This window comes from Diadema antillarum, unplaced genomic scaffold, assembly GCF_040938485.1.
Source record: "Diadema antillarum isolate AM-2024a unplaced genomic scaffold, OU_Dant_1.0 seq00000437_RagTag, whole genome shotgun sequence".
NCBI classification, from domain to species: Eukaryota; Metazoa; Echinodermata; class Echinoidea; order Diadematoida; family Diadematidae; genus Diadema; species Diadema antillarum.
The window spans coordinates 1,271,165-1,294,265 of NW_027271414.1; the positions used below are offsets into that span (position 1 = coordinate 1,271,165).

At 39.4% G+C, this 23,101-nt stretch overlaps 1 protein-coding gene across 1 annotated transcript in view; it reads right to left on the minus strand.

Annotated features, from left to right (window-relative positions):
* LOC139732580 (titin-like) overlaps positions 1-23,101 on the minus strand; it is a 207,988-nt gene that overhangs the window by 40,940 nt on the left and 143,947 nt on the right. Inside the window, exons 97-117 of the mRNA XM_071643433.1 lie at positions 22,628-22,927; positions 21,061-21,172; positions 20,240-20,412; positions 19,377-19,536; positions 17,586-17,747; positions 14,937-15,067; positions 14,140-14,439; positions 13,323-13,625; positions 11,853-12,137; positions 11,149-11,436; positions 10,404-10,691; positions 9,163-9,316; positions 6,895-7,095; positions 5,676-5,817; positions 4,862-5,061; positions 4,170-4,322; positions 3,549-3,594; positions 3,026-3,112; positions 2,384-2,495; positions 1,548-1,838; positions 748-811 (exon numbers count right to left, since the gene is read on the minus strand). Of these exons, the coding sequence (XP_071499534.1) occupies positions 748-811; positions 1,548-1,838; positions 2,384-2,495; positions 3,026-3,112; positions 3,549-3,594; positions 4,170-4,322; positions 4,862-5,061; positions 5,676-5,817; positions 6,895-7,095; positions 9,163-9,316; positions 10,404-10,691; positions 11,149-11,436; positions 11,853-12,137; positions 13,323-13,625; positions 14,140-14,439; positions 14,937-15,067; positions 17,586-17,747; positions 19,377-19,536; positions 20,240-20,412; positions 21,061-21,172; positions 22,628-22,927 (3,952 nt within the window). The remainder of the gene's footprint in view (positions 1-747; positions 812-1,547; positions 1,839-2,383; positions 2,496-3,025; positions 3,113-3,548; positions 3,595-4,169; positions 4,323-4,861; positions 5,062-5,675; positions 5,818-6,894; positions 7,096-9,162; positions 9,317-10,403; positions 10,692-11,148; positions 11,437-11,852; positions 12,138-13,322; positions 13,626-14,139; positions 14,440-14,936; positions 15,068-17,585; positions 17,748-19,376; positions 19,537-20,239; positions 20,413-21,060; positions 21,173-22,627; positions 22,928-23,101) is intronic.

Consider the following 23,101-nt stretch of genomic DNA (forward strand, 5'->3'; position numbering starts at 1 on the left):
TCGGTAACCCGCATTGATAAGATGAACCTGCCGACCGTTTCATATTTTTTTTTAATAAGTAGGCGTGCATTTTCGTGCAGGTCAAATGAGCGCAGTCTATCACGGTCGGTCGTGTGTCCCGCCCGGGAATTGCCATTACTAGTCACAAAACCAAGGTGCCAGTGATATGGAAAAGAGAAAGGACCAGACTCAGTGTATTGTGGCGTTTTCAATTACGAAGAATATTCATCCCAGCCTTCTTTCTCATCTAACCATGAGCCTTTGGTGTGCTCTAGGCTCCGAAGTTTTGTCTGCGTGCTTCTTTCATACGTATCATAAGCACTTTTAACTGAGATGAGAATTTAGCCTTTCACTTTTTGCAAGATACTCAGAGACAACTTTATGAAATATGAAAGAGCATATAGTTCTAAGAGGAATCCAAAGTTTATTTGATGAAAATTGGTTTTGAAACGGCTGAGACCTCCAAAAACAAAGTAACAGAAAGCGATTCTAATGAAAGGTGGGTCCCACCGTTTATTAGGATTGCTTTGTTTTTGGATATCTCAGACATTTCAAAACCAATTTTCATCAAATAAACTTTGGATTCCTCTTAGAATTATATGCTCTTTCATATTTCATCAGAAATTTTTCATTATCTTAAAAAAAAAATCATCATAAAAAACGTTGAAAACATGTAGCCCCATCTCAACCAAAACTGTACCATCCCTTTTACGCTGAACCTCTATCGTGGAACATCCTGCTACTTACTTTTTCCTCTTGAAGTCAAGGCCGCGACGCTCTCCTCTTTTGTCCAGTTCTTCCGCATCCAGCACTGTCAGAGGGGTAAAAAGAAAACGTTAGATGAGTTAAATGGGGAACCGCAATAGGCAACCTATTTGAATATTTTGTACACCACCACCATCATCGCAATCACCATCACCATCACCATCACCACCATCATCACCACCACCACCACCATCACCATCACCATCACCATCACCATCACCATCACCATCACCATCACCATCACCATCACCATCACCATCACCACCACCACCATCATCATCACCATCACCACCACCATCACCGCCACCACCATCACCATCACCACCAGCAAAACCACCATTACCAACATCAACCACCACCACTACCATACCACCATCACCATTATCATTGTCATCATCATTGATATCATCACCATTACAAATACCATTATCATCATCTTCTTCATCATCCTCCTCCTAATCATCATCGTCATCAATATCATCATCATCTACACCGATGATTGTGTAATAGTGAAGCAAAAAAAAATGACGCCATTCTCGATTGTTGCAATCAAGTCCATTCAAACAGTGTAAAGAAGACATATCACACATTGACAAAGTGTCATTGTCGTTCAAAATATAACCATAAGTCAACCTTTACATAGATTTAAGATGCATGATTACATTTCTGACCACAAAACCGTATATAAGATTTTGAATATAAGTAGAAATTAAACTAAATAGATAATGAAATCAACAGATACGACGGCAAATATCGAAAAATCCCCTCAAAATGCAACTTACGTTCGACGTCAAGCCCGGCTGTGGAGGTCGCCGACCCATACGAGTTGACGGCCTTGCACGTGTACGTGCTGACATCGTCGAGGTCGACGTCCTGGATGACCAGGGTGTATTTCCGGTCGTCGTAGAGCATCTTGTACTTGATGCCAAGGGTGATCTCGTTCTTGCCCTTGAACCAGGTGATGAGGGGCTCGGAGAGGGCCGCGACCTCGCAGTCGAAGCGGCCGGCGTTGCCCTCGATGGCGAACGTGTCTTCTAGGGGCTTGATGAACCTCGGAGCAGCGTCATGTGGATCTAAACATCAATACAGAAACACAAACAAAGAAACAGAGGGGAAACCCCATTACGTCATAATCAGCTAGAAGTCACATTTCTTTCAAAGACCAATGGCATACAGTGTATAGATTTGTGACAGATATTTCAAAGTCAGAAGTAGAAGGTAAACCATGCTTTAAGCTAAATTACAAGAAGCAAGTATATCAGACAGGATATGTGCCTAATATCTTGGATGTCATCGCAATAATGAGGCGTTATCAAGCACGTTTAAAAGTCATGTTTGTCTGTTGGGAAGAACATGCGCGTGCTGTATTTGGCACTGTATCTCGTCGTGCGCGGCCATTTTGGTATTTCCATCAACTAATTGCGAGGTGAAAATGCACATAACACAATCCTAAAACAGATATTCAGCTTATGTTCAAACACCCACACTATTAAGAAAAATTAAAAAAAGACTATTCTATTAGTTATCATAATAATCAGTGATAAGTTGTTGAGCGTTTCGTTAGTTTATTCCAGCAAGCAGAATGTAATTTCCATGAAGTATATGAGGTCGTATTTACCCATGTAGCAGATGCGCTCTTGCAGCGGTCTGCCGCGATACAACTTGTGAAGCTCGCGGAGAGCACCGCCATGGGCGAGGCGTCCGATGGCTGTGACGGTCTGCCCGGCACCCTGAAAGATAAAAACAGAATGATAATGTGAGTCAAAGTTCTAGTCTATGAACTAGGTTGTTGATTGGAACTTTTAGGTGGGATTTTTTTTTCTTCTTCTGGAGATATAGGAAGGTCCATATCAACACAATAAAGTCTCCTTGGCAAATAAAAATTCCCGTATTGAGATGCAAATGCACTGTACCCTCATAATCATAATTGTAAAATGTGAATTCATTCTGCAAAACTTCCTTGTAAAATAGTAAACCTGCTTTCAAAGTTTGATGAGTTCATTAAACAACAACAACAACAACAACAACAACAACAACAACAACAACAACAACCAAGTTTCCGAGGTTGTTGCAGCTTCACTTCATCTTTAACTTTCTATACAATGGAAAATATATTTATCGCTTCATGTCAATAGAAGAAAAAAAATATTGAGCTCCATGAATAAGAATGTCTATGAATACAAGGTAAATTAAATATTCTTTCGTAGCATGCAATCGAAAACAAAGTTTTGACTTGCCACCTGGATAAATGGATACATACCTTTGGCTTGTTCTTCTCGTGGTAGTTTCGGAGTCTGCTGTTGTCAAGGCGACGAGCGCGGCGTCTTGCCATCTCATCAGTCTCCATCTAGGAAGGGTTGAAGTAACAGGTGTAAGACACATTAACTCTTTCACAATCACATGGTCTAAAGGTATATTGCTATTGTACGAGATGGTCTTGCTTTTGGCGGTACTGGGTTAATCACTTACCACTCTCGATTTATCGAACACATTCGTTCAGAAAGGCAATCTTAAGATTCAAATCTTGAAACAAAATTAAGAATGGATTGAAACAGGATGTGTATCATAAACCTGGACTAGTTGGCTAGATGTTTGACGGCGGGGCTGCACGGAAGAAATTATCGCAAATATGGATCAGTGGTTTTAAATAATAATGATGTTGCCCTGAGAAACAAAAAATATTAAAGAAAGGACAGGGAAAGGGCGAATTAAGAATAGTGAATGAACAATAAATATGTTGACAGAAATAAATAAAGCAACCATCGAGAGACCATCGCACTAACCTGTAGCCATGGATGATCTAAGGCCTCATGGATAGTCATTCTTTGGCTGCAGAAGAGAACAGACGAGAGAAATATGACAAGTGTTCATTCATCGTCAAGAAAGTGTATATGGTGGCTTATGGAAGAAGCACGTGGAAAGCAGTATTACTTGTTGCAGACAAACAGAATAAAGGTAGAGGGTTTATACTAATCATATCCTTGTTTGCTATAAAACAAAAACAATCTGTCAGAAAAAAAAAAAACAATTATTGGAGGGGTAGATACGTTTATTTAACAAACTCAGAATCAAGTGGTTCCTAAATACCGCTGTCATTTCAACTTGTCAACTAGCTTCAATATAAAAACTGCACAAGCATTTAACAATATGACACTGGTCCTAAACAAACTTTGACCACAATGTATTTTATTCTAATTAAGGTGACAGTTGTAGTTCAAATAAGTGGATATGCACACAGAGTGCAATTTCATTAAAGCACGCCAGCAAATAAGCGTAATCGGAAATTAGGAAAAATCATGCCTTATGATATCGGTCTACAGGGGAATGAAATACCAAGGAATCTACCAAAATTACAGGATTATTCTTGATACTAGACTATGACTGTGTGACGTCATGACACCCACTCTTTCTCCTTGATCAGGATCCTCTCGATCCAGTCGAGACCCTCGTCCGAGATGTCGGCAAAGGCCTCCTCATCGAAGTCCCACTCGCCGATGGCTGCTAGCTGCAGGGATTCCTTGTCGGTGTCGCCCATGAATGGTGAGATACCGCTCAGCCTACCGAGAGAGATAAAGAGGAAACAAAATTGAGATATAGAATCAGATAAATGTATGAATACATAAATAGATGAATAGATAGAAAGAGAGGAAGATAAATGAAGATATTGATAGAGATAGATAGATAGATAGATAGATAGATGTATAGATGTATAGATGTGGATATACAGATATAAAGACAGATCTTTTAATACATAAATCAACTTGACAAAATCTGCTAATTACTCGGATAAACGGGCAGTATCGGCCCTGAGACTCAACAGATATTATTGTATTGTTTTGTGCCAATTTTGTTTGCATAATCATATTCTATGTACGTTCTCATTCAACATAGCTTCTCAAGCGTAAGTAAAAATATTAGTAAAGATATCTTCAAGTAGCACAAGGCTAGAATAGAAAACAAAACGTAATAAGAAGGAGATCACATTGTCAATAGGCCTATACGCCTCTAAAGAGGCTAACGTGCGTGCGTTGTACTCACAGTGTGTTGGAAGCAACTCTACAGAAATATAATCCATGTTCTTATTCTACCCACTCACATGATGTACGCCATGCAGCCGAGAGCCCACATGTCGCTCGGGAGACCAACGGGCTCGTGGTTCACCACTTCGGGGGCTACGAACTCCGGCGTGCCGAACATCACCTTGATTGGGTTGTCGGGGTCGAGTTGACGTGCCAAGCCGAAGTCGATGATCTTGATGTCGTCACTGGTTCGTGTTCGCAACATAACATTCTCCGGCTGCAATAAACAACCATACAAATCAATTAGCACGTGTTATACGATCTTTGCATTTCTCTCCTTTACTGCTTCTATTGATTAAAGTTTCGGATTATAAGAGACTTATCTGACGTCATTGCTTAAGCTATTAATTGAAGTAGTGTGCAGTAAATTTGGCATACCATGTACCTTTGCTCATATATCAAACCAAATTAAGCAGAAAATCCTATTTTCGAAGGACTGATGAAATGAAAACAAAGGTAGTCAGGCTGGTATGAATGAAACCTTAAACGAATTTACTGATTTCAATCGATATATACAATGTACACATGAAATTTGCTTCTCTCCAAGGTCATATGAAATCGAGACAAAATATGGCCCCGATACCGTCTGTTGTCGATAACGAGATTAACACCTTTATGACCAGCAAAACAACAACGGCTACAAATACGGCGGAAGTTACACAGTCACATTGCTTTCACCTTTATTTTGGTATTTTCAATAGAGAACGCTGAAATCTATAAAGTAAGTCTTTGCTTGCCAGCTATGACAATCTGCAGCACAAAAACATGCAAAATCTCTGCACAAAACTAGTCAGGCGGCATTAACAGAGTTAAATAGAGGAAGAGGACTACCTTGAGGTCGAGGTGGACAATGTGCCTGTCGTGCATGTGCTTCATTCCCTCGCAGATCTGCCTCATGTAGTGCACGACCTCGGGCTCCGTCAACACGTGGTTTTCGTCAACCAGTCGGTCAAAGAGCTCACCTCCAGACAAGCTGCATTTTGAGGGAAAAATGCGTCAAAACCATTAAATGAAGAGCAGAGTGTACAAGAATCTACTGAACCCTTACTTCCTACATAATACATGTATTTCATGAATAAAGCAAATCTGCTATATTTCTATCTTCCTATTATCGATCTACAAATCTATCTACCAGTCAATCTGTCTATTCATCTATCAATTTGTCTACCTATATCTAAGTCTATCTATCCTTCTATCTATCCATCTACAAAGCTATTTTGAGTATCTTGCCTAGATTTCCATTGGTCTATCTATCCATCCCTCTGAGTGGCCCACATTTCTGCAAGCTTGTCTTTTGCGTGGGCCTCTCTTTTCCAATAACACAATTATTTTGAACATTAGTTTCACATGTACTTGTTATATGTATACATCTAGTAATGTTGTATACATCGTATTTTTCCCTTGTATCAACAAAATGTGATATTGGAAATAAAATCTCATTTGAATTGAATTCAATTTGAATTGAATTGAATCTATATGTTGATCCATCTATATGTCTATCTGTCTGCATATATGTATATAACTCTATCAATCCATCTTTCTATCCATCCATCCTCTCATTTATCGATCTATCCATCTAGCAATCTATAAATCTGCCTATCGATCTCTCTGGGTGCTGTTCGTTATTCTGAAGGTTCGTTATTCCAAAGGTTCGTTAATCCGAAACACGCAAATTCCCTATACCTAGAGGTTCGTTAATCCGAAAATGAAAAAGGGTTCGTTAATCCGAACATTTGTGGCGTTATTCCGAAGGTTCGTTATTCCGAAGATTTGTTCATCCGAAAATGAAATTCGGAAAAACGAACCTTCGGAATAAGGAATCTTCGGACTGAAGAGCCTTCGGAATAACGAGCTGTAACCGATTTGTCTATCTATTCATCCTTCTATCTACGCATCTATCTATCCATCTATCTATCTATCTATTTATTTATTTATCTATCTATCTATTTTTCTATCTATCTATCTATCTATCTATGTTTCTATGGAATAATCCGTAGTAAATCTATCTGTCTACTGTGCATATGACTGATGTCTAAATCTTTAAACTCACAACTCAAGGATCATGATGATCTCCTCGTTGGTCTCGAAGACCTCGTGGAGGTTGAGCAGACGACGATGGTGCAGCATCTTCATGATCTCGATCTCGCGTTTGACGAGATCTCGTTCCGAGCCGTAACACCGCATGAACTTGGCTGCCCACGTCTTGCCCGTAGCCTTCTCGATGGCTCGGTAGACGACACCGTAAGCTCCCCTGTGGATCAGAAATGAGGAGACTTTCTAGAAAACTCCTGTTTTAAAGGCTACGTGCACATTCTACTCTGAAGGCGAGCGTGCACATCCAAATCCTCTACTCACAGATTCAAAGAACCAAACTTATGACGAAATAAAGCTTCTGACGAAAAAAGTTAACTTTGTGACGATTTCACGGAAAGATCAAGTTGCAACACAGTCTCATGACCACTGGGATTCTTTCGAGGTATCCAGTGAGAGCCATGATGGATGCCCTCTGGACATTAAACTGATATTGTTACTCCCGTAACTCTAACTTGAACATCTCGCACAATATTTCACTATCCTATCAATCAACTTTGCTGGTTCAAAAAAAAAAATGGCAAGTTGAGGAATATTAAAGCCCTCCTGTAGTATTCTTCTCTGAGAACAAAAAAATAACTAGCTTAGAAAATATTACATAGTAGTGGGTATTATTTAAGAGGACATGAATATATTTGTGGATATTGTTTAAGAGGACATTATATATTTGTGGATACTATTTAAGAGCTTAGAGAATATATTAGTGGATATTATTCAAGAGGACACATTATAATTGTGGTTTTTATTCAAGAGAACAGTGTATATAAGTGGATACTATTTAAGAGGTTAGAGAATATATTAGTGAATATTATTCAAGAGGACATTATATATCAGTGGATGTTATTTAAGATAGCATAGTACATATATAAGTGGAAATTATCTAAGAGGACATTGTATCAGTGGATTTTATTTAAGAGGACATAAGATATAAGTGGATATTATTTAAGAGGACATTACATATTAGTGGATATTATTTAAGAGGACATTATATCAGTGGATATTATTTAAGAGAACATAATATATAAGAGGATATTATTTAAGAGGACATTATGTATTAGTGGATATTATTTAAAAGGACTCAATATATAAGTGGATATTACTTAAGAGGACATTATACGTTAGTGGATACTATTTAGGAGCTTAGAGAATATATTAGTGTATATCATTGAAGAGGACATAATACATGTGGTGGATATTATTTAAGAGGACATAATACATAAGTGGGTACTTTTTAAGAGCTTAGAGAATATATTAGTTGATATTATTTAAGAGGACATTATATTATATTAGTAGGTACTATTTAAGAGCTTAAAGAATATATTAGTGGATATTATCTAAGAGAACATTATATTAGCGGATATTATTTAAGAGGACATAATATGTAAGTGGATGTTATTTAAGAGAATATCATATATCAAGGAATACTATATAGGAGTTTAGAGCTCATATTAGTTGATACTATTTAAGAGCTTAGAGAATATATTTGTGGGTATCATTTAAGGAGATATAATTATATAAGTGGATACTAATCACGAGGACATTATTTATCAGTGGATCGTATTTAAGAGGACCTAATATATAAGTGGATATTATTTAAGAGGACATCATGTGTTAGTGGATATTATTTAAGAGGAAATTATATCAGTGGACATTATTTAAGAGGACAATATATAGTAGTGGATATTATCTAAGAGGATATCATATTGGTGGATATTATTTAAGAGGACATAGTATATAAGTGGATATTATTTATGAGGACATAGTACATAAGTGGATATTGTTTAAGAGGACATAGTATATAAGTGGATATCATTCAAGAGGACATTATTTACTACTGGATGTTATTCAAGAGGACATAACATAAGTGGATGTTATTCAAGAGGACATTATGTATTAGTGGATATTATTCATGGGGACATGATATTATGTAACGGATACAATCTAGGAGGATATAATATATAAGTGGAGATATTGTATTATTGTATTAGTGGATCAGTGGATATATCACACTGTAAAACATGATATATTCGCGGCATGAAATTTTCATGAATTGGAGTCGATGGGCTTTTTAGCGGCATGAAATTTTGGCGAATTGCCACTGGCGTTCAATGCATACAGTGTAGGCAAGAACTTTCGTGTGCATTTTAATTTCACGAATCTTGGCTCTTGCGAAATTCGCTAAATTAAAATGCACGCGAACATTCCTCGTTTTACAGTTTCCACGAACCTTCCGAGTTCCTCCAGGATCTGGTAGTAGTCGTAGATCGATCCAGGTCTCTTCATGAAGTCCGGAGGCCTGGAGTCGTAGTCATCGACCAGAGAATCGTAGAAGCGACGCTTTGCCTCGTAGTCCTCGAACTGCGGACGAGTTTTCCTCCAAGCTGAGCAAGAGGAGGTAAAAGGAAGACGGATTTATGGGTTAGTTGATGATTATGGGATACTATTTCGCTGTTTTCCTATGATGGTCACTAATATGAAGACTACTTTGCCTGGACATGATAAATGATGATAAAAAGAAACTTATTTTTCTTCAGAAAGAAATTTTAATTCAATTCAATTCAATTCACTTTAAATTTATTTTCACAAACCATTCACATGTGACACAAACCCTTCGTGGGGACAGGTACATTGTTTTGTACAGTTACAACAAAATGAACTAAGTTGATGTTTAAATGGAACATTCATGTACAAATAAATGTTACACATGATACATAGAGACAAATAATACCATTTAACAGGCATACAAAACCTTTTTTTTTTCCAGACATATATTCATATACTTTCTTCACTTGTTTTAAAATATTGACAAAATTGGCGAATATCTAACGATTTCCTTTCATTTCTGGCCGAAAATATAAGATACTTTGCATACAATAATCCACATTGTAACTCTTTAGGTTTTCTATAGAACAAAGTACAAAAGTACTTCTAGTAATTTGAGAAACTGATACAGTTTAAGGCTGAGAGCTGACTTTCGTGAATTATACAGAGTATAACAGTATGTGAGTGAGTCTTACATGTATGTACAGTAAGGGTGATAATCTTTTTAAGGTTCTGATTTCTAAGAGCAACGGAAATTAACAAGCATAGGCCAATTCCACTCAAATCTTCGGTTTCTTTGGCACCTGGCACAAAAGGTTCGGTTAATACTGCGTGTGCGTCTCTCTCTCTCTCTCTCTCTCTCTCTCTCTTTCTGCCTCTGTCTCTGTGCGTGTATGTCTTTGTAGGTGTGTGTGTATGTGTGTGTGTGTAATTTGTATATTGTTTATATGAAAAAGAAAGAAAAATAAAAGACTGACAAAAACAAAAAGTTTGTTTGTGTGTGTGTGTGTGCGTATGTGCGCGTGTGTTGTTGTACCATGTTCCCAGAGAGAAGAGAAGCGGGATTTTTTTCGTGTTCTAGTTCTAACTCCCTTTCTCCCACGCATGCGCCAACTAAGAATTCATCACGTGACATCAGGAGCTTACATTTGGTGCACACCACCGCGGAAGCCTGGCACGGCTCGCTGGGTCCGTAGGAGTTGAAGGCGGTGATGCGGAACTGATACTGGGTGTCGGGCCGGAGGTTGATGACGGTGTGGTGTGTGTTCTTGGTGCTGATGCAGCGGGCCCATGTGGTTAGTCCCACCTCGCGTTTCTCCACCATGTAGGTGGTGATTGTCGAGCCACCGTCGTAGTGTGGCGGCTGCCAAGAGAGGCGTACCGTGTCCGACGTCACCTCCAGCATCTCAAGGTTGCGTGGAGGATCGGGGTGCCCTGGAAGAATGATGAAGGGAAATAGACCCATTCATATCTCTTTTTCGAATTAAATGTCATCATCAGAACTCCAAAAATCCAAGAAACCCACTGAAACACTTTTGTTGAAGAGCGACAGGACTATGAAAACATATTTTCTGTCAATTTTTTATACTTCTAAAGGGGATTCTGAATAATTCATTTGTACTTTCATTCTCCATCATTGTACAAGCAAATTGCAAGGACTATTCTTGTATGAACTACGATGAGGTAAGTAATCGTAATGCTGTACGAAATTATTGACCTTTAGTCACTGATTCATTTCCTCTCTTTCCATTTACAGCTTATGTGTTCAGACAGTAAACACTGGAACAGCAAAGACTGATAAATTCCGACAAAGTTCAAGTAGTAGGTTTGAAATTAGACTAGCTGTCGGTGTGTGTGCAGTATTTGTTTTATGAAAAATATAGATACTCACTGAGAATGTTGAGCGTGATGGAGCAAGTGTCGTGTCCGAGCTCGTTGGAGCCGACGACGGTGTACTTGCCCGCGTCCTCCTTGGTCAGGCCCTTGATGATGAGCGTGGTGTCGTGCGCGGTCGTCTTGATCTCGAACCTGCCGCCGTCCTCGACATCGACACCATCTCGGTCCCATTTGATCTCGGGTCTGGGAGCACCCGTGAAAGGCACCTTGAGAACGAGGTATTCACCCAGCAGGCAGTGCATCGGGGCACGCAGGCGAGCCGGCAGGCTGAACTTGGGCAGAACTGTTGTTGGAAGGAATACAAATCCCATAATCTTAACACTAGTCCTCTCTGTATGTTTTTCAGTGTTTGAGACATGCATAACGACTTTTAAAAAAAATCCGTCCAGCAACTCTAAATGCACATCATCAAAACAATACGAATGAATATGAAAGGCTTTATAATATACCCCTCGGTCATAACTAATAAGCCTATCATTTAGAAATAAACTGTCGTGTAAAATCATGGTAAGTGTCATAGTGCAACAACCGGTATCCTAAAAGAAAACATAAACATTCCGCGAATGACAATTTTCAGTGGTAACTGACATAAAATTAATTAAATCGAACAAAAGTCACATGACATGTTCATCCTACTATTCTTCAAATATCAATGAGATTATTTTTTGGCAATCATGTACAACTGCACATGTGCCTTACCATCCACGTTCAGGGACACCGTGGCCGTAATCGTACCGCCCTTGTTGGTTGCCGTGACTGCGATGTCGCCGGCGTCCTCGGGGTAGACTTCGTTGATGGTCAAGGTGTGGACGTTGCCGTCCCCACCCAGGTGGAACTTGCGGCCGTGGAGGATCTCGCGTCCGAGGCGGTACCACCTGACTTCGGGCACTGGGTAACCGCTCACGTGACACGTGATGGTCGCCGTCTTGCCCTGGGCCACGAAGAGGTCGTTGGGCTCGGTGACGAACTTCGGTGAGACCGTGTCTATTGACGAAAAGATACGGAGAACATGGTCGTTGAATTCTAACTCAGGTAAGCACAAAGCGCGATTAAACTCAGCACTAAAGATGGTATTGACATGATGATCGCCTAGGAGTTTGATTTCATGATTCTTTGATAACTACAGGAAATAAATATCATTTTATGTGCACATGGCTTTTGGTAACATCGATTAAAATCTGACCATCCTAGTAGGTCTATGTAATGTAGTAGCTGGATGCAATAGCCATCACATGAGTGCACTCTTTCAACACATACATGTATGTTGTGGGGCGGTCTCCTATTTTACGTGGCATGAAGGTGGTTAAAGGGGATCTCCGGAAGATTTTCAGACTTTTACATTTGAACAACTATTGATTACTTATACTGGGTACAGAGTTTCAGAATTGATAGTTACTGGGATGGGGAATAATAATGTTTTCAAAATTTATAACAAATTGCAATGAACAAGGATGATGACATGGCAGCCTCACCGTAAGAATGCATGAGTTGGGGCTTAATAAATGAAGCAGAACAAAAGAAGAAGGTATGCATAGATTCTACACAGGTGAATTTATTCAGCAAGCTGTATTGTAAATCTTAGTGGGCTGCCAATTTTTTTTTTTGTGACGAACTTTTTGTGCGGATTTTTTGCTGTTTTCAATTCAATTTTTACATCGGGCTTCTAATACAAGAGGGGCCCACACTCTACAAGCTCTGTCTTTTTAGTGGGTCCCTCCGTTTTTTTCACAGAGTGCATATATTGAAAACTATTTCACTTTCGTTATCTTAGCAACTATTGCAATGCATCGCTACTGTTAGTTTTTTCCCCTATTATTGTTGTCTTCTCTGTACAATTGTATGCATTGTTTTTGTCACATAAGAAAGTGAGATTTATGTTTGTATATTGTGGAAAAAACGAATAAATATGAACTTGAACTTGAACTTGTAATGGAATTACACTGATATATACGTTTCTGAAATATGTGAGGCTCCTATGTCATTAACACTCTTAAGTGAAATTTGTTTAAGATTTTCAGATTATTGGTTTCTCTGCTCAAGGGCCACAATAAATTCCACAAGTCTATACACGGATCTTTTGATTTATGTACTACATGATGTGAAATTATGAAAATCGTCTGGAATGCCCCTTTAATAAAATTTTCTAATGACACCATTCTTGAAGCTCACCCTTTGGATCCCTGACGAGTACTCGTGCAGACACCGCCGATGGCTCGCTAGCCCCCATCTGGTTCTCCGCCAGGACGCGGAACTCGTACTCGCTGTCTTCCCGGAGGTTGATGACGGTGTGACTCGTGGTCGTGACCGGCTCGTGGTTCGCCTGGATCCATCGTCGGCTGGTCGTGTCGCGCCGCTCGATGACGTAACCCGTGATCGGCGAGCCGCCGTCGGAGGCCGGTGCTGTCCAGGTGAGATGGACGGAGTCTTTCTGGATGTTGCTTACCTTCGGACTGCCGGGGGCGGTTGGTGTGTCTGTTAGGAGGATAAATTATATCATAGAGGGATATCATCGAGGGTGGAAATGTGAGAGTAATAATTACTATGTTCACAAGTCTTCAGTGTATTGCTGGAGTAATGGCATTTGCAGTCTACTTGTATTAGACGTATGGTTGACTTTTGGCATTTGTTGAACGGACGCAAAAGGCATGCGTGAAAAATCAAAAAGAAAACAAGCATACGAATAACATGCCATATTTGTTTTATGAATATTAGAATAACGCAGATGATCCTCCTCCCAAAGCACAATATTCATAGGATTCAAATTTCTTTGCAGACATCTTGCTCATGTCATTTCTAACTTAAACCCACACGTCACGACTCAACCAGACATCTTGACCCAACATTATCATGATTATAGTGCAGATTGAAGAAAGTGAAACTCACTATTCAAACAATAAGGTGTCAACAAAGTGACTATACTTGCACCTTGTAAGATTTTAACAGATATTTCTCATGCAATAATAAAAGAAAGATTTGAATGAGTTACCGAAGGGTCTCTTGACCATGATAGATTCCCGTATGTCGAGTGGGGCGCTGACTCCGTACTGGTTCTCCGCGGTGACGCGGATCACGTAATGCGTGTTTTCCTTCAGGTTCTTCGCCATGAAGTTCGGCAGCAGGGAGGTTCCCAGGGGCTGCCATGTGGTGCGGCCCGACTCGCGGATCTGCACGTGGTATCGCTGTATCGGGGATCCCCCATCGTCGTGGGGCGGGGTCCAGCTGAAAGAGGCGGAGTTCTTCGTAATGGACTCGATGTTGATTGGTCCCTGCGGTGGGCCTGGTTTGTCTGTAGAATGATACAGGCAGAAAAAAAAATACCCGTTCTACATATAACTTTATTCCTTTTACCTTCTTCAAGCGATAAACAACAGCAACAGCAACAGCAACAACAACAACAACAACAACAACAACAACAACAACAACAACGCCTTGTGCCGTATGCGTTCAGTGGTAATGATAGTTACATTGTCCAAAAACAAAAAGTAAAAACAAAAACAAAAACAAAAACAAAAAGACCTAGACATGAAAGACTCTTTGGAGAAGGGATCATTTCTCTGATTTTTTCCCTCTTGATAAGAAAGCATTTTCTCTTTCCCCTTTCTTTTTCTTCTTTTTTTTTTGTCATCACTACGCATGATATTTAATGGTATACTTTGAATGAAATATTGATTATAATGTATTTCATGCCACTTCACCAATATGTATTACAATTCAATGCCCCCCCCCCCACCATTCTTAAACCTATAAAAAAACAACAACAACAAAACCGTCATATGAACTTACCCATGACATTCACTCTTGCAGAAATGCTATGGCTGCCGAGTCTATTCTCGGCCACCAGCGTGTACACACCGGAGTCCTCCCGCTCGGCCTCTTTGATGTACAACTCGGCTATGCCTCCTACCACGTTTACCCTGAACGAAAGTTGCAAACGGAGATGTGTTAGCATAATCAATGTCAAAATGGCCTACAAATGTCGGCATCGTCTCATCTTCATCATCACAGACACCCTGTTATTTACTAATATGAAGGAAAATAGCTTCATTCATTTTCTAATGAAATTAAGCTAATTTCGTCATTTTCGTTTCATTAGCACTGTTTTGTTTTCGTTTTCCCTCTGCGGCTACAGACACCGGTCTGCAAAAAATCACAAATGACAAATAACTACTCAGTGACTATTTGCCAAAAGTGTTTTATAAAAACTACCAGTCTAATTCGATGGAGAAGAAAGAACTGACGTCATAGACCGTCATATTAGAACTATCAAAGATACACTTTTTCATATCAATAAAAAGGATTTCAAGCAATTGAAAAAAAAGTCTTCTGAAATCTGAATGTTACAACAAATTCATAATTTCAACTTCAACATATTGTCATTCATAAATGGTTTCAGTGTCATATCTGCCAAACGCAGTAACTTTGAAGCACTGCACGAATTAAGCAGCTTTTTTTTTTTCCACGTTCAAGAATGAAAAATGACGGATGCATGTGCTAACATGCAAACTTTTTTCTAATAATGAGTTTTAAGCAAAAGACGGCTACTTTAACTTTCAACCACTCTGCTTCTGAAGTGTTATTTCTGTTTGGTTGGTTTTTTTTTTCTACACGTCGGGTGGCAGTTTAAAGGGCACTACAACACTACTAAAACCGATACACTGTTTTAAGTCACATTGAAATAGCATGTGCGTCGGTATTACTTTGTCAAAGATGTTGTGCCATAGTGTCTTTTATTTGCCGACTGACGAAACTACGCACAAATGTGTGTACATTCTCTATTCTACCATGTAGCTATTCCAAACACGCCTGAAAGATCAGCAAGACGGTGATTCTACATGCGCAATGAGTACATTCGAATGACTTTGATTACGTAACGAATGCAACTTTTGATCGTAAGCTCAACGCTAGGTCAGCTGGTGTTCTGCAATGTTTCACAATAAATGTTAATGCACACATCACTAGCATGTAAAAAAAAAATTGTATAAGCATCAAAACACTTTCTTACATAATATATAAACAATTATTGCGCATTTTAAACAGCGCCCCCAACGTTCCCTGCCATCATTTGTACGGTTATCCAAACAACGTATTTCATCAAGCTTTCATAATTGCATTCGTTGAATAAACCGTTTCGGAAGACATTTATATTCTCACCCCTAGAAGATGAGACTGATCTGTATGGAATTAAAATTAAATTCGTATCATTTATATACATGTAGTACGTATATCAATTGTATTGCACCAACCTCTAACCAAATAAATAAATCGAAACATTATTGTACAATCACTGACAACGAATATCAGTCGGGCGGCACACTGGCATTCATGCATAACACTTTCAACTTTAAACACCGGGAACTATAGGCACAAACTTGCAATAGGTATTACGTGGTATACATTGCATTACGCAGTTTGGTACGTAAAGAGCAAAATTTGATCGATATTCTATAAAACTAATAAAGCATAAACTATAAAATGCTATTGTCAATACAATTAGTTATGCTATACTTCCAGAAGAAAAAACCCTCGGAATCTTCAATATGTTTAACTACGTTTATACACATGTGCATTATGAACACATTAATTGAGACTGGTTATACGACAATGGTCTAACCTGCATGATTTTAGTTCTGTTAATGCTATCACTATGCGTTGAACTAGGCTACGATAGTAAATACAAATGGAGAAATACACTCGCTGAAATGCGTGTAGAATAACGATGGGCAGTACTAAATTATGTCATGATTTGCATTTGGGTTAGTTCTGCTGCAGATGGCAACACACAAGAAGTCTGAGTCATTGCGAGTAGCAGCGAGATAGGAAGCAGCCTGTAAAGTGAACATGAGTATATTGTAGTTAATGTCAGCATTGGACCAAACACGGGAACAAAACCCGGCACCAGCAGTGGAGTGTGAAATGCACTAACACAACCGTAGAGGGAGTTTTTATTCCGTATGTTTGATTTGGTTTCTCTCTTAAAAAAAAACAAAAACAACAAAATAGGCCTACCTTTCACAAAGCGCCAAAAGTTTTTGATTTTGAGGAGACTTTTCTCTTCATTCCATTTTGATGAGGAGCCCTGTTTCATCTAAGTGATGTTTGATTGATCAGTTATTTATGATAATAATCTTCCTGCTTTGGATAAAAGACATCATTTTCTGGCATAATCTGATGAGAACAACAATTTCTCACTCCATTTTCCCGACATTTGAATTTAGTTGTGCAGTTTGAAATATATGAAGCAATTTCAAGTTTTCGGAAAGGACTTCGAATCTCCCTCCAAGTTTGTGCTGCACATTAGCAAAAGCTACAAACATATTGAATATAAGTCCACATACACCAATGCACCTGCGGCACAGAACACACGGCCACACACAGCGATATATATGTAACAGCAATATAGTATGACAAGATGTATGAGGGATTATGTTGTGCCTTGGAATTCGCCGGGGTTTCAGACTCAAGGGCGAGTTGTTGGAGTAGGTGGTGGCGATATCAGGATCTCGGAGCAGCAGCTCCGTCCCCAGGGAGAAGAACCCGGAGTAGGGCTCGACTGTGGGTAAGTCGTAGTCGTGTACGACAGCTCGCTCCTTCATGCTGTTTGAAAGGGAAGCGTTAACATGTTTGCTGGGCGTCAATCAAAGGCAAGAACTGATGTATACGAGACATATCCTCATCTCATGTTCTTTAGTGCTCCTTTCACACCAGGTGTATCGCTACTGCTTTACGTTTACCAGCTTAACATCAGAATATCTACCTAATTTCTAACGGTTTGCATGAAATACGTGTAAATTACATTATACCTAATGAACACACATGTGTACATTGTTGCATACTGGACCACAACCATGACAATTACCATACAACAAAACGCAAATTGCATCATCACATTTCAATGAGGGCGCTCTTTATATTTACTCTCACTCAACTTTTCAATCTGATCACATGAAAAATTAAACAACAAAAGATTTGCACGTGCATTCTGACCTAGATAGACAAAACATTTGTATTTTCACCAGCCTTACATGTTCACATTTCAAAAAGAAAAATAAAAGAAGTAAGCTTCTAGAAGAAGGTCGCAAATACGGACAGCATACAGACAACAATAAGTTATCACGGCAAAGGTAAAGGAAGGGACAACATTGTTTACTGTGCGATACGTGTTCCATGCATGAAGTTTTGGAGAACGCTACACTAAAATTTAACGAGAAGCAGATGAAGACAAAGAGACGATTTCGACAGCCGCTGCCTAATAAGAGAGAGAGAGAGACTGGGCTTCTATAGGCTCTTAACCCGTTCCATATTCCATACTGAATTCTGAAATCTCCACAGACTTAGTACACTTGTATCCACCAGGTTCCTCTACGGAACAGATTAAGATAGATGCATCAATGAAAGGGGAAAACAAAAGCTGAAAGCAACTCACTAGAAGCTGGATGATGTTCTGCCGAAATTTGTTGCTACGTCCGAACATGCATGCATTTTTTTTTTCATAGATAGTAACACAGAAATTAAGATTTTAACGCTTCAATACAATTCTGCAGCCTCTTCGATTGTTTCGACAATTTGCATATTCTAATTTGGCAAACTGGGATCATTTTGAATGTCCAACACTTCAATTAAACATAAACGAAGAGAGAGAAAAGGGAAACAGATAGAGATAGATAGATAGATAGATGGGTAGATAGATAAATAGATAGATAGATACATAGATAGATAGATAGATAGATAGATAGATAGATAGAGATAGATAGACAGACAGATAGATAGATAGATAGATAGATAGATAGATAGATAGATAGATAGATAGATAGAGATAGATAGACAGACAGATAGATAGATAGATAGATAGATAGATAGATAGATAGATAGATAGATAGATAGATGGATAGATAGAGATAGATAGATAGATAGATGGATAGATAGATAGATAGATAGATAGATAGATAGATGGATAGATAGATAGATGGATGGATAGATAGATAGATAGATAGATAGATAGACAGATAAGTAGATAAATAAATAGATAAATAGAGAGAGAGAGATACTGGGAGAATAAGAGAAAGGGAAGGACACAAATAGGTGGGAAAACACAGCAGACATCAGCTACCATTAGCTTCCAATGAGTTGAAGTAAAAACGGATCTAAACCAATCGAACCAATGATAAAAACATATTTTCATATGCTTCATATGACTCGATCCTTTCATAGAAATATATATTTTACCTGTAACGACCGCGTGTGTCGAGAACCTCCCCGTCGTGCCTCTTCCAGACAAAGGTTGGTTTGGGTGTGCCGTAGGCCAGAGTGACGGGGATGTGGATGTCGTGGCCCGCCCTCACCGATAGCTCGTGGAGATGGCGGTCTAGAGTCAGCTGAGGCGGCCCTGGAACGTGCATGGGAATGAGAATGAAAAGTCAGTAGCAATGAAGTAAAAAAAAAAATGTTTTGCAGAATAATCATGATATAACAACTGATGAAAGATACCTTGGTCATAGGAAACGATTTTGTTTTGTTTTTGCCTTTGTATCTCTGGATCACTTCTCTGATTATGATGATGACGATGATGGTGGTGGTAATGATGATGATGATGATGATGATGGTCATCATCATCATCATCATCATCATTATCTTTGTTTCTATTAGTCGTAGGACTAGTAGCAGTGTTCATAGTATTAGAAGTAGTAATCTATCATCGTTTTCATCATTATTATTTCTACTGCTTTCACTTCCTATCATTACTACTATTATTGTAATTGTATTTTGATCATAATATCTTCATGACTAATAATTCAGATGTCATGTATGTACATGTATGTAATCTTATTTCACATTGTGTCTTGTGAAGTTTATAGCTTTTAATCATCACTTTCCCCTTTATGGATTGCTTTTATACCTTCACAATGTACTGTCGCCAAAGTGCCACAAAACAGCCCTTAATAACAAATGAAGAAAAGTAAAACTCTGATTCACCTTCACGCAAGGACGTAGGCCGAACGTTGTATCGGATATGACGTTGTAGGTCAAATCTATTTTATATAAATTATACTTTCTAAAGATAAAGGTTGTATTCTGCAGGGATAACTCACTGTGTATAAGCAGTTCGGCCGAAGATCGCGCCATGCCGTGCTTGTTCTTTGCGATGACGGTGTACATTCCGGTCTCATGCTCCGTTGCCGAGGTAACGGTGAGGCGATGGGTGCCTTCCTCCGACACGATGTTGTACTTGCGTCCAGTGTGCAGCTCGCGGCCCTGGTGCATCCTGAATAACGGAAACAAAATGGCGCCACTATTCATTACAAATCGCGAAAAAAAACCCTAGCAAGCAGAAATTCATCACCGATGTGTCTTTTTACAAAATCTATCTCAAAGCAGCCAAAAGCAACCTAATATTACACTTGAAAAGAACTTCTTGTATACAAATATATCTTCTAACCCCCTTGTAAAAACAGCAAACAACAAACAAACCAACAACAAAATAATGATGAAGCTATTGGGACAAGCCCCTTTTAATATATCTAGGCGATCATCGTCAGTTTGATAGATAGCTGACTACTCTAAGTTTCGCCATTGTTGTTGTTGTCGTCTATTATTACTTCTTCCTTCTGCTAATACAGCAAAGACAATAGCGACTACAATTTTGTATTACCACTATTACTACTACCACTACTACCACTACTACTGATATTACTACTACTACCTACTACTACTACTACTACTACTACTACTACTACTACTACTACTACTACTACTACTACTACTACTACTACTACACAACAACAACCACTACTACCACGACCACTATGACTACAGTATGACTACTACTACTTTAAATGATACTATGACCACTACTGTTATCACTACCGCTGTAACGACCTCAACATTGGTGGACATACCAAACTATACTTACCAGAGGAGTTTTGGAGCGGGCCATCCGCTGATTCTACAACTGAACGTGACTTGGTCTCCCTCCGATACCATGGCATTGTGGGGCTCCACCAGGAATGCAGGCGCGGCAGGTGCTGTGTGGGATGGGTAGAAAAAAAAAAATAAGTACAATGTATACCGATCAATTAAACGTCTTCCAACCACAATATCAATGTACCATAGATGGTGTATGTGAGCAGGTCACCAAGAAAAGTAGGAATAGAGTTAAGATTTGAAAGATACGTGATAAAAAAGAAGGAAATTAGAGCGCTTCAGTTTGAAAGAAAAAGGATTTTTTTTTTGGCATTTAACGGACTATATTTGTTTTTGTTTTTGTTTTTGTTTTGCGTGGAAAAATGAGAACATAAAAAAAGAAGAGGGTTTAACACAGCAAAGGCAAAGAATTGAGAATTATCAGACAGCATTGTCACCAGTCAACAGTGGTGACGTGAAGAGAAAGAGAGAGAGAGAGGGAAAGAAAGAGAGAGAGAGAGAGGGAGAGAGGAGAAGAAGAGGGAGCTAAGTTTTCTCACCACAAAATTCACGCACGACTTGTTTCTCGCACTTTTAACCCGAGACGAAGAAACGTAAAACGCACTGCCAAATCGGATACAATAGAGCATAATATATACCCAGGATGTCTTGCATTGTATTCGAAGATGGTATTGTTACCACTCTTTGTGTGTTAAGCCATCAATAATTCAGTCGGAATCAAAAACTAGTACGCCCCCGGGAAGATCACGGGAACTTTTGACAGCGGGTGCGGCCAACTGACAATTCAGTCAAACACGTTTCCCTTAAGTGCACCAAGCCCACGTTCAAAGTCCAGATTTTCATTCACATGGCAGAGTGATTCTGAACGGTTTGTGTTTGTGAAGCAAAAACTGCTGAAAATATAAGTAAAGTTATCCTTCCAGCTGATATTAGTATTTCTACGATGTGAAGAGTTTAATCGAAATCAAAGATTTGTCCTGGCTTGTCTTGCTGCATGTTTATCTTTTAATGCTCTCCATATACACAGCCTACCCTTACTTGTATGCTGCAATATCATTGTCTACATTTCGGATTCAGTTTTTTTGACTCATGTACATTGTATCTATGTACGACACAAACACACACACACACACACACACACACACACACTCTCTCTCTCTCTCTCTCTCTCTCTCTCTCTATCCAGCTATCTATCTATCTATCTTTCTGTATTTCCATCTGTCTGTCTGTTTGTTTGTCTGTTTGTCTGTCTGTCTATCTATCTCTCTGAGCATATATCAGTCGGGGAATGATGTGCATGAAATACGCCCGGTGAAATATGCGCGCTGAAGTATGAATCATTTCGTACATTGAAGTTACAAAAGTACCTGGACCTTTAATTGTGTCTCTTACGATGAGTCATAACGACTATGTATTTCGAGAGAGACTAGAGGCTAAGTTTGCAAACTGCACTCACTCTATCAAATACCTTCTACGGAAATTTCACAATTTCTCACACGGTCTACATGTAGGGCAAGTTCACTGCCGTGACATTTTACATAGGGTAATCGACTCACCTTGCTGAGGCATGGCAACGAAAGACTCCGATGCCTTGCTCGGGTCGCTCTCCATGCCGGCTGCGTTGACGGCCCGAACCCTGAACTGGTACTCGTGATCCTCCTTGAGGTCGTTGATGGAGCACGAGGTGTCATGGATCGTCATCCGATCCGTCCAGTCGTAGGAGCCCTTGGCGCGACGCTCGACGGTGTAGTGCGTGATCTGGCTACCGCCGTCGCTGGACGGCCGCGCCCAAGACAGGTGGACGGAGGTGGCGGTGATTTCGCTGATGGCTGGGGTGCCTGGTGGAGCAGGTCGTCCTAGACAATACACAATAGGTTATTCAAGTCAGTCGCTTTGCATTGTTGATAGCGTCATGTGATATTTCAGTAAGTCTTCAAGAGGGACTTCTTCTTGCATGTTTTATAACCCGAGAAATTTGTCTACAGTGACCCCACATTGATCCAGTCGTATTTGATACCCAATATTTGTCG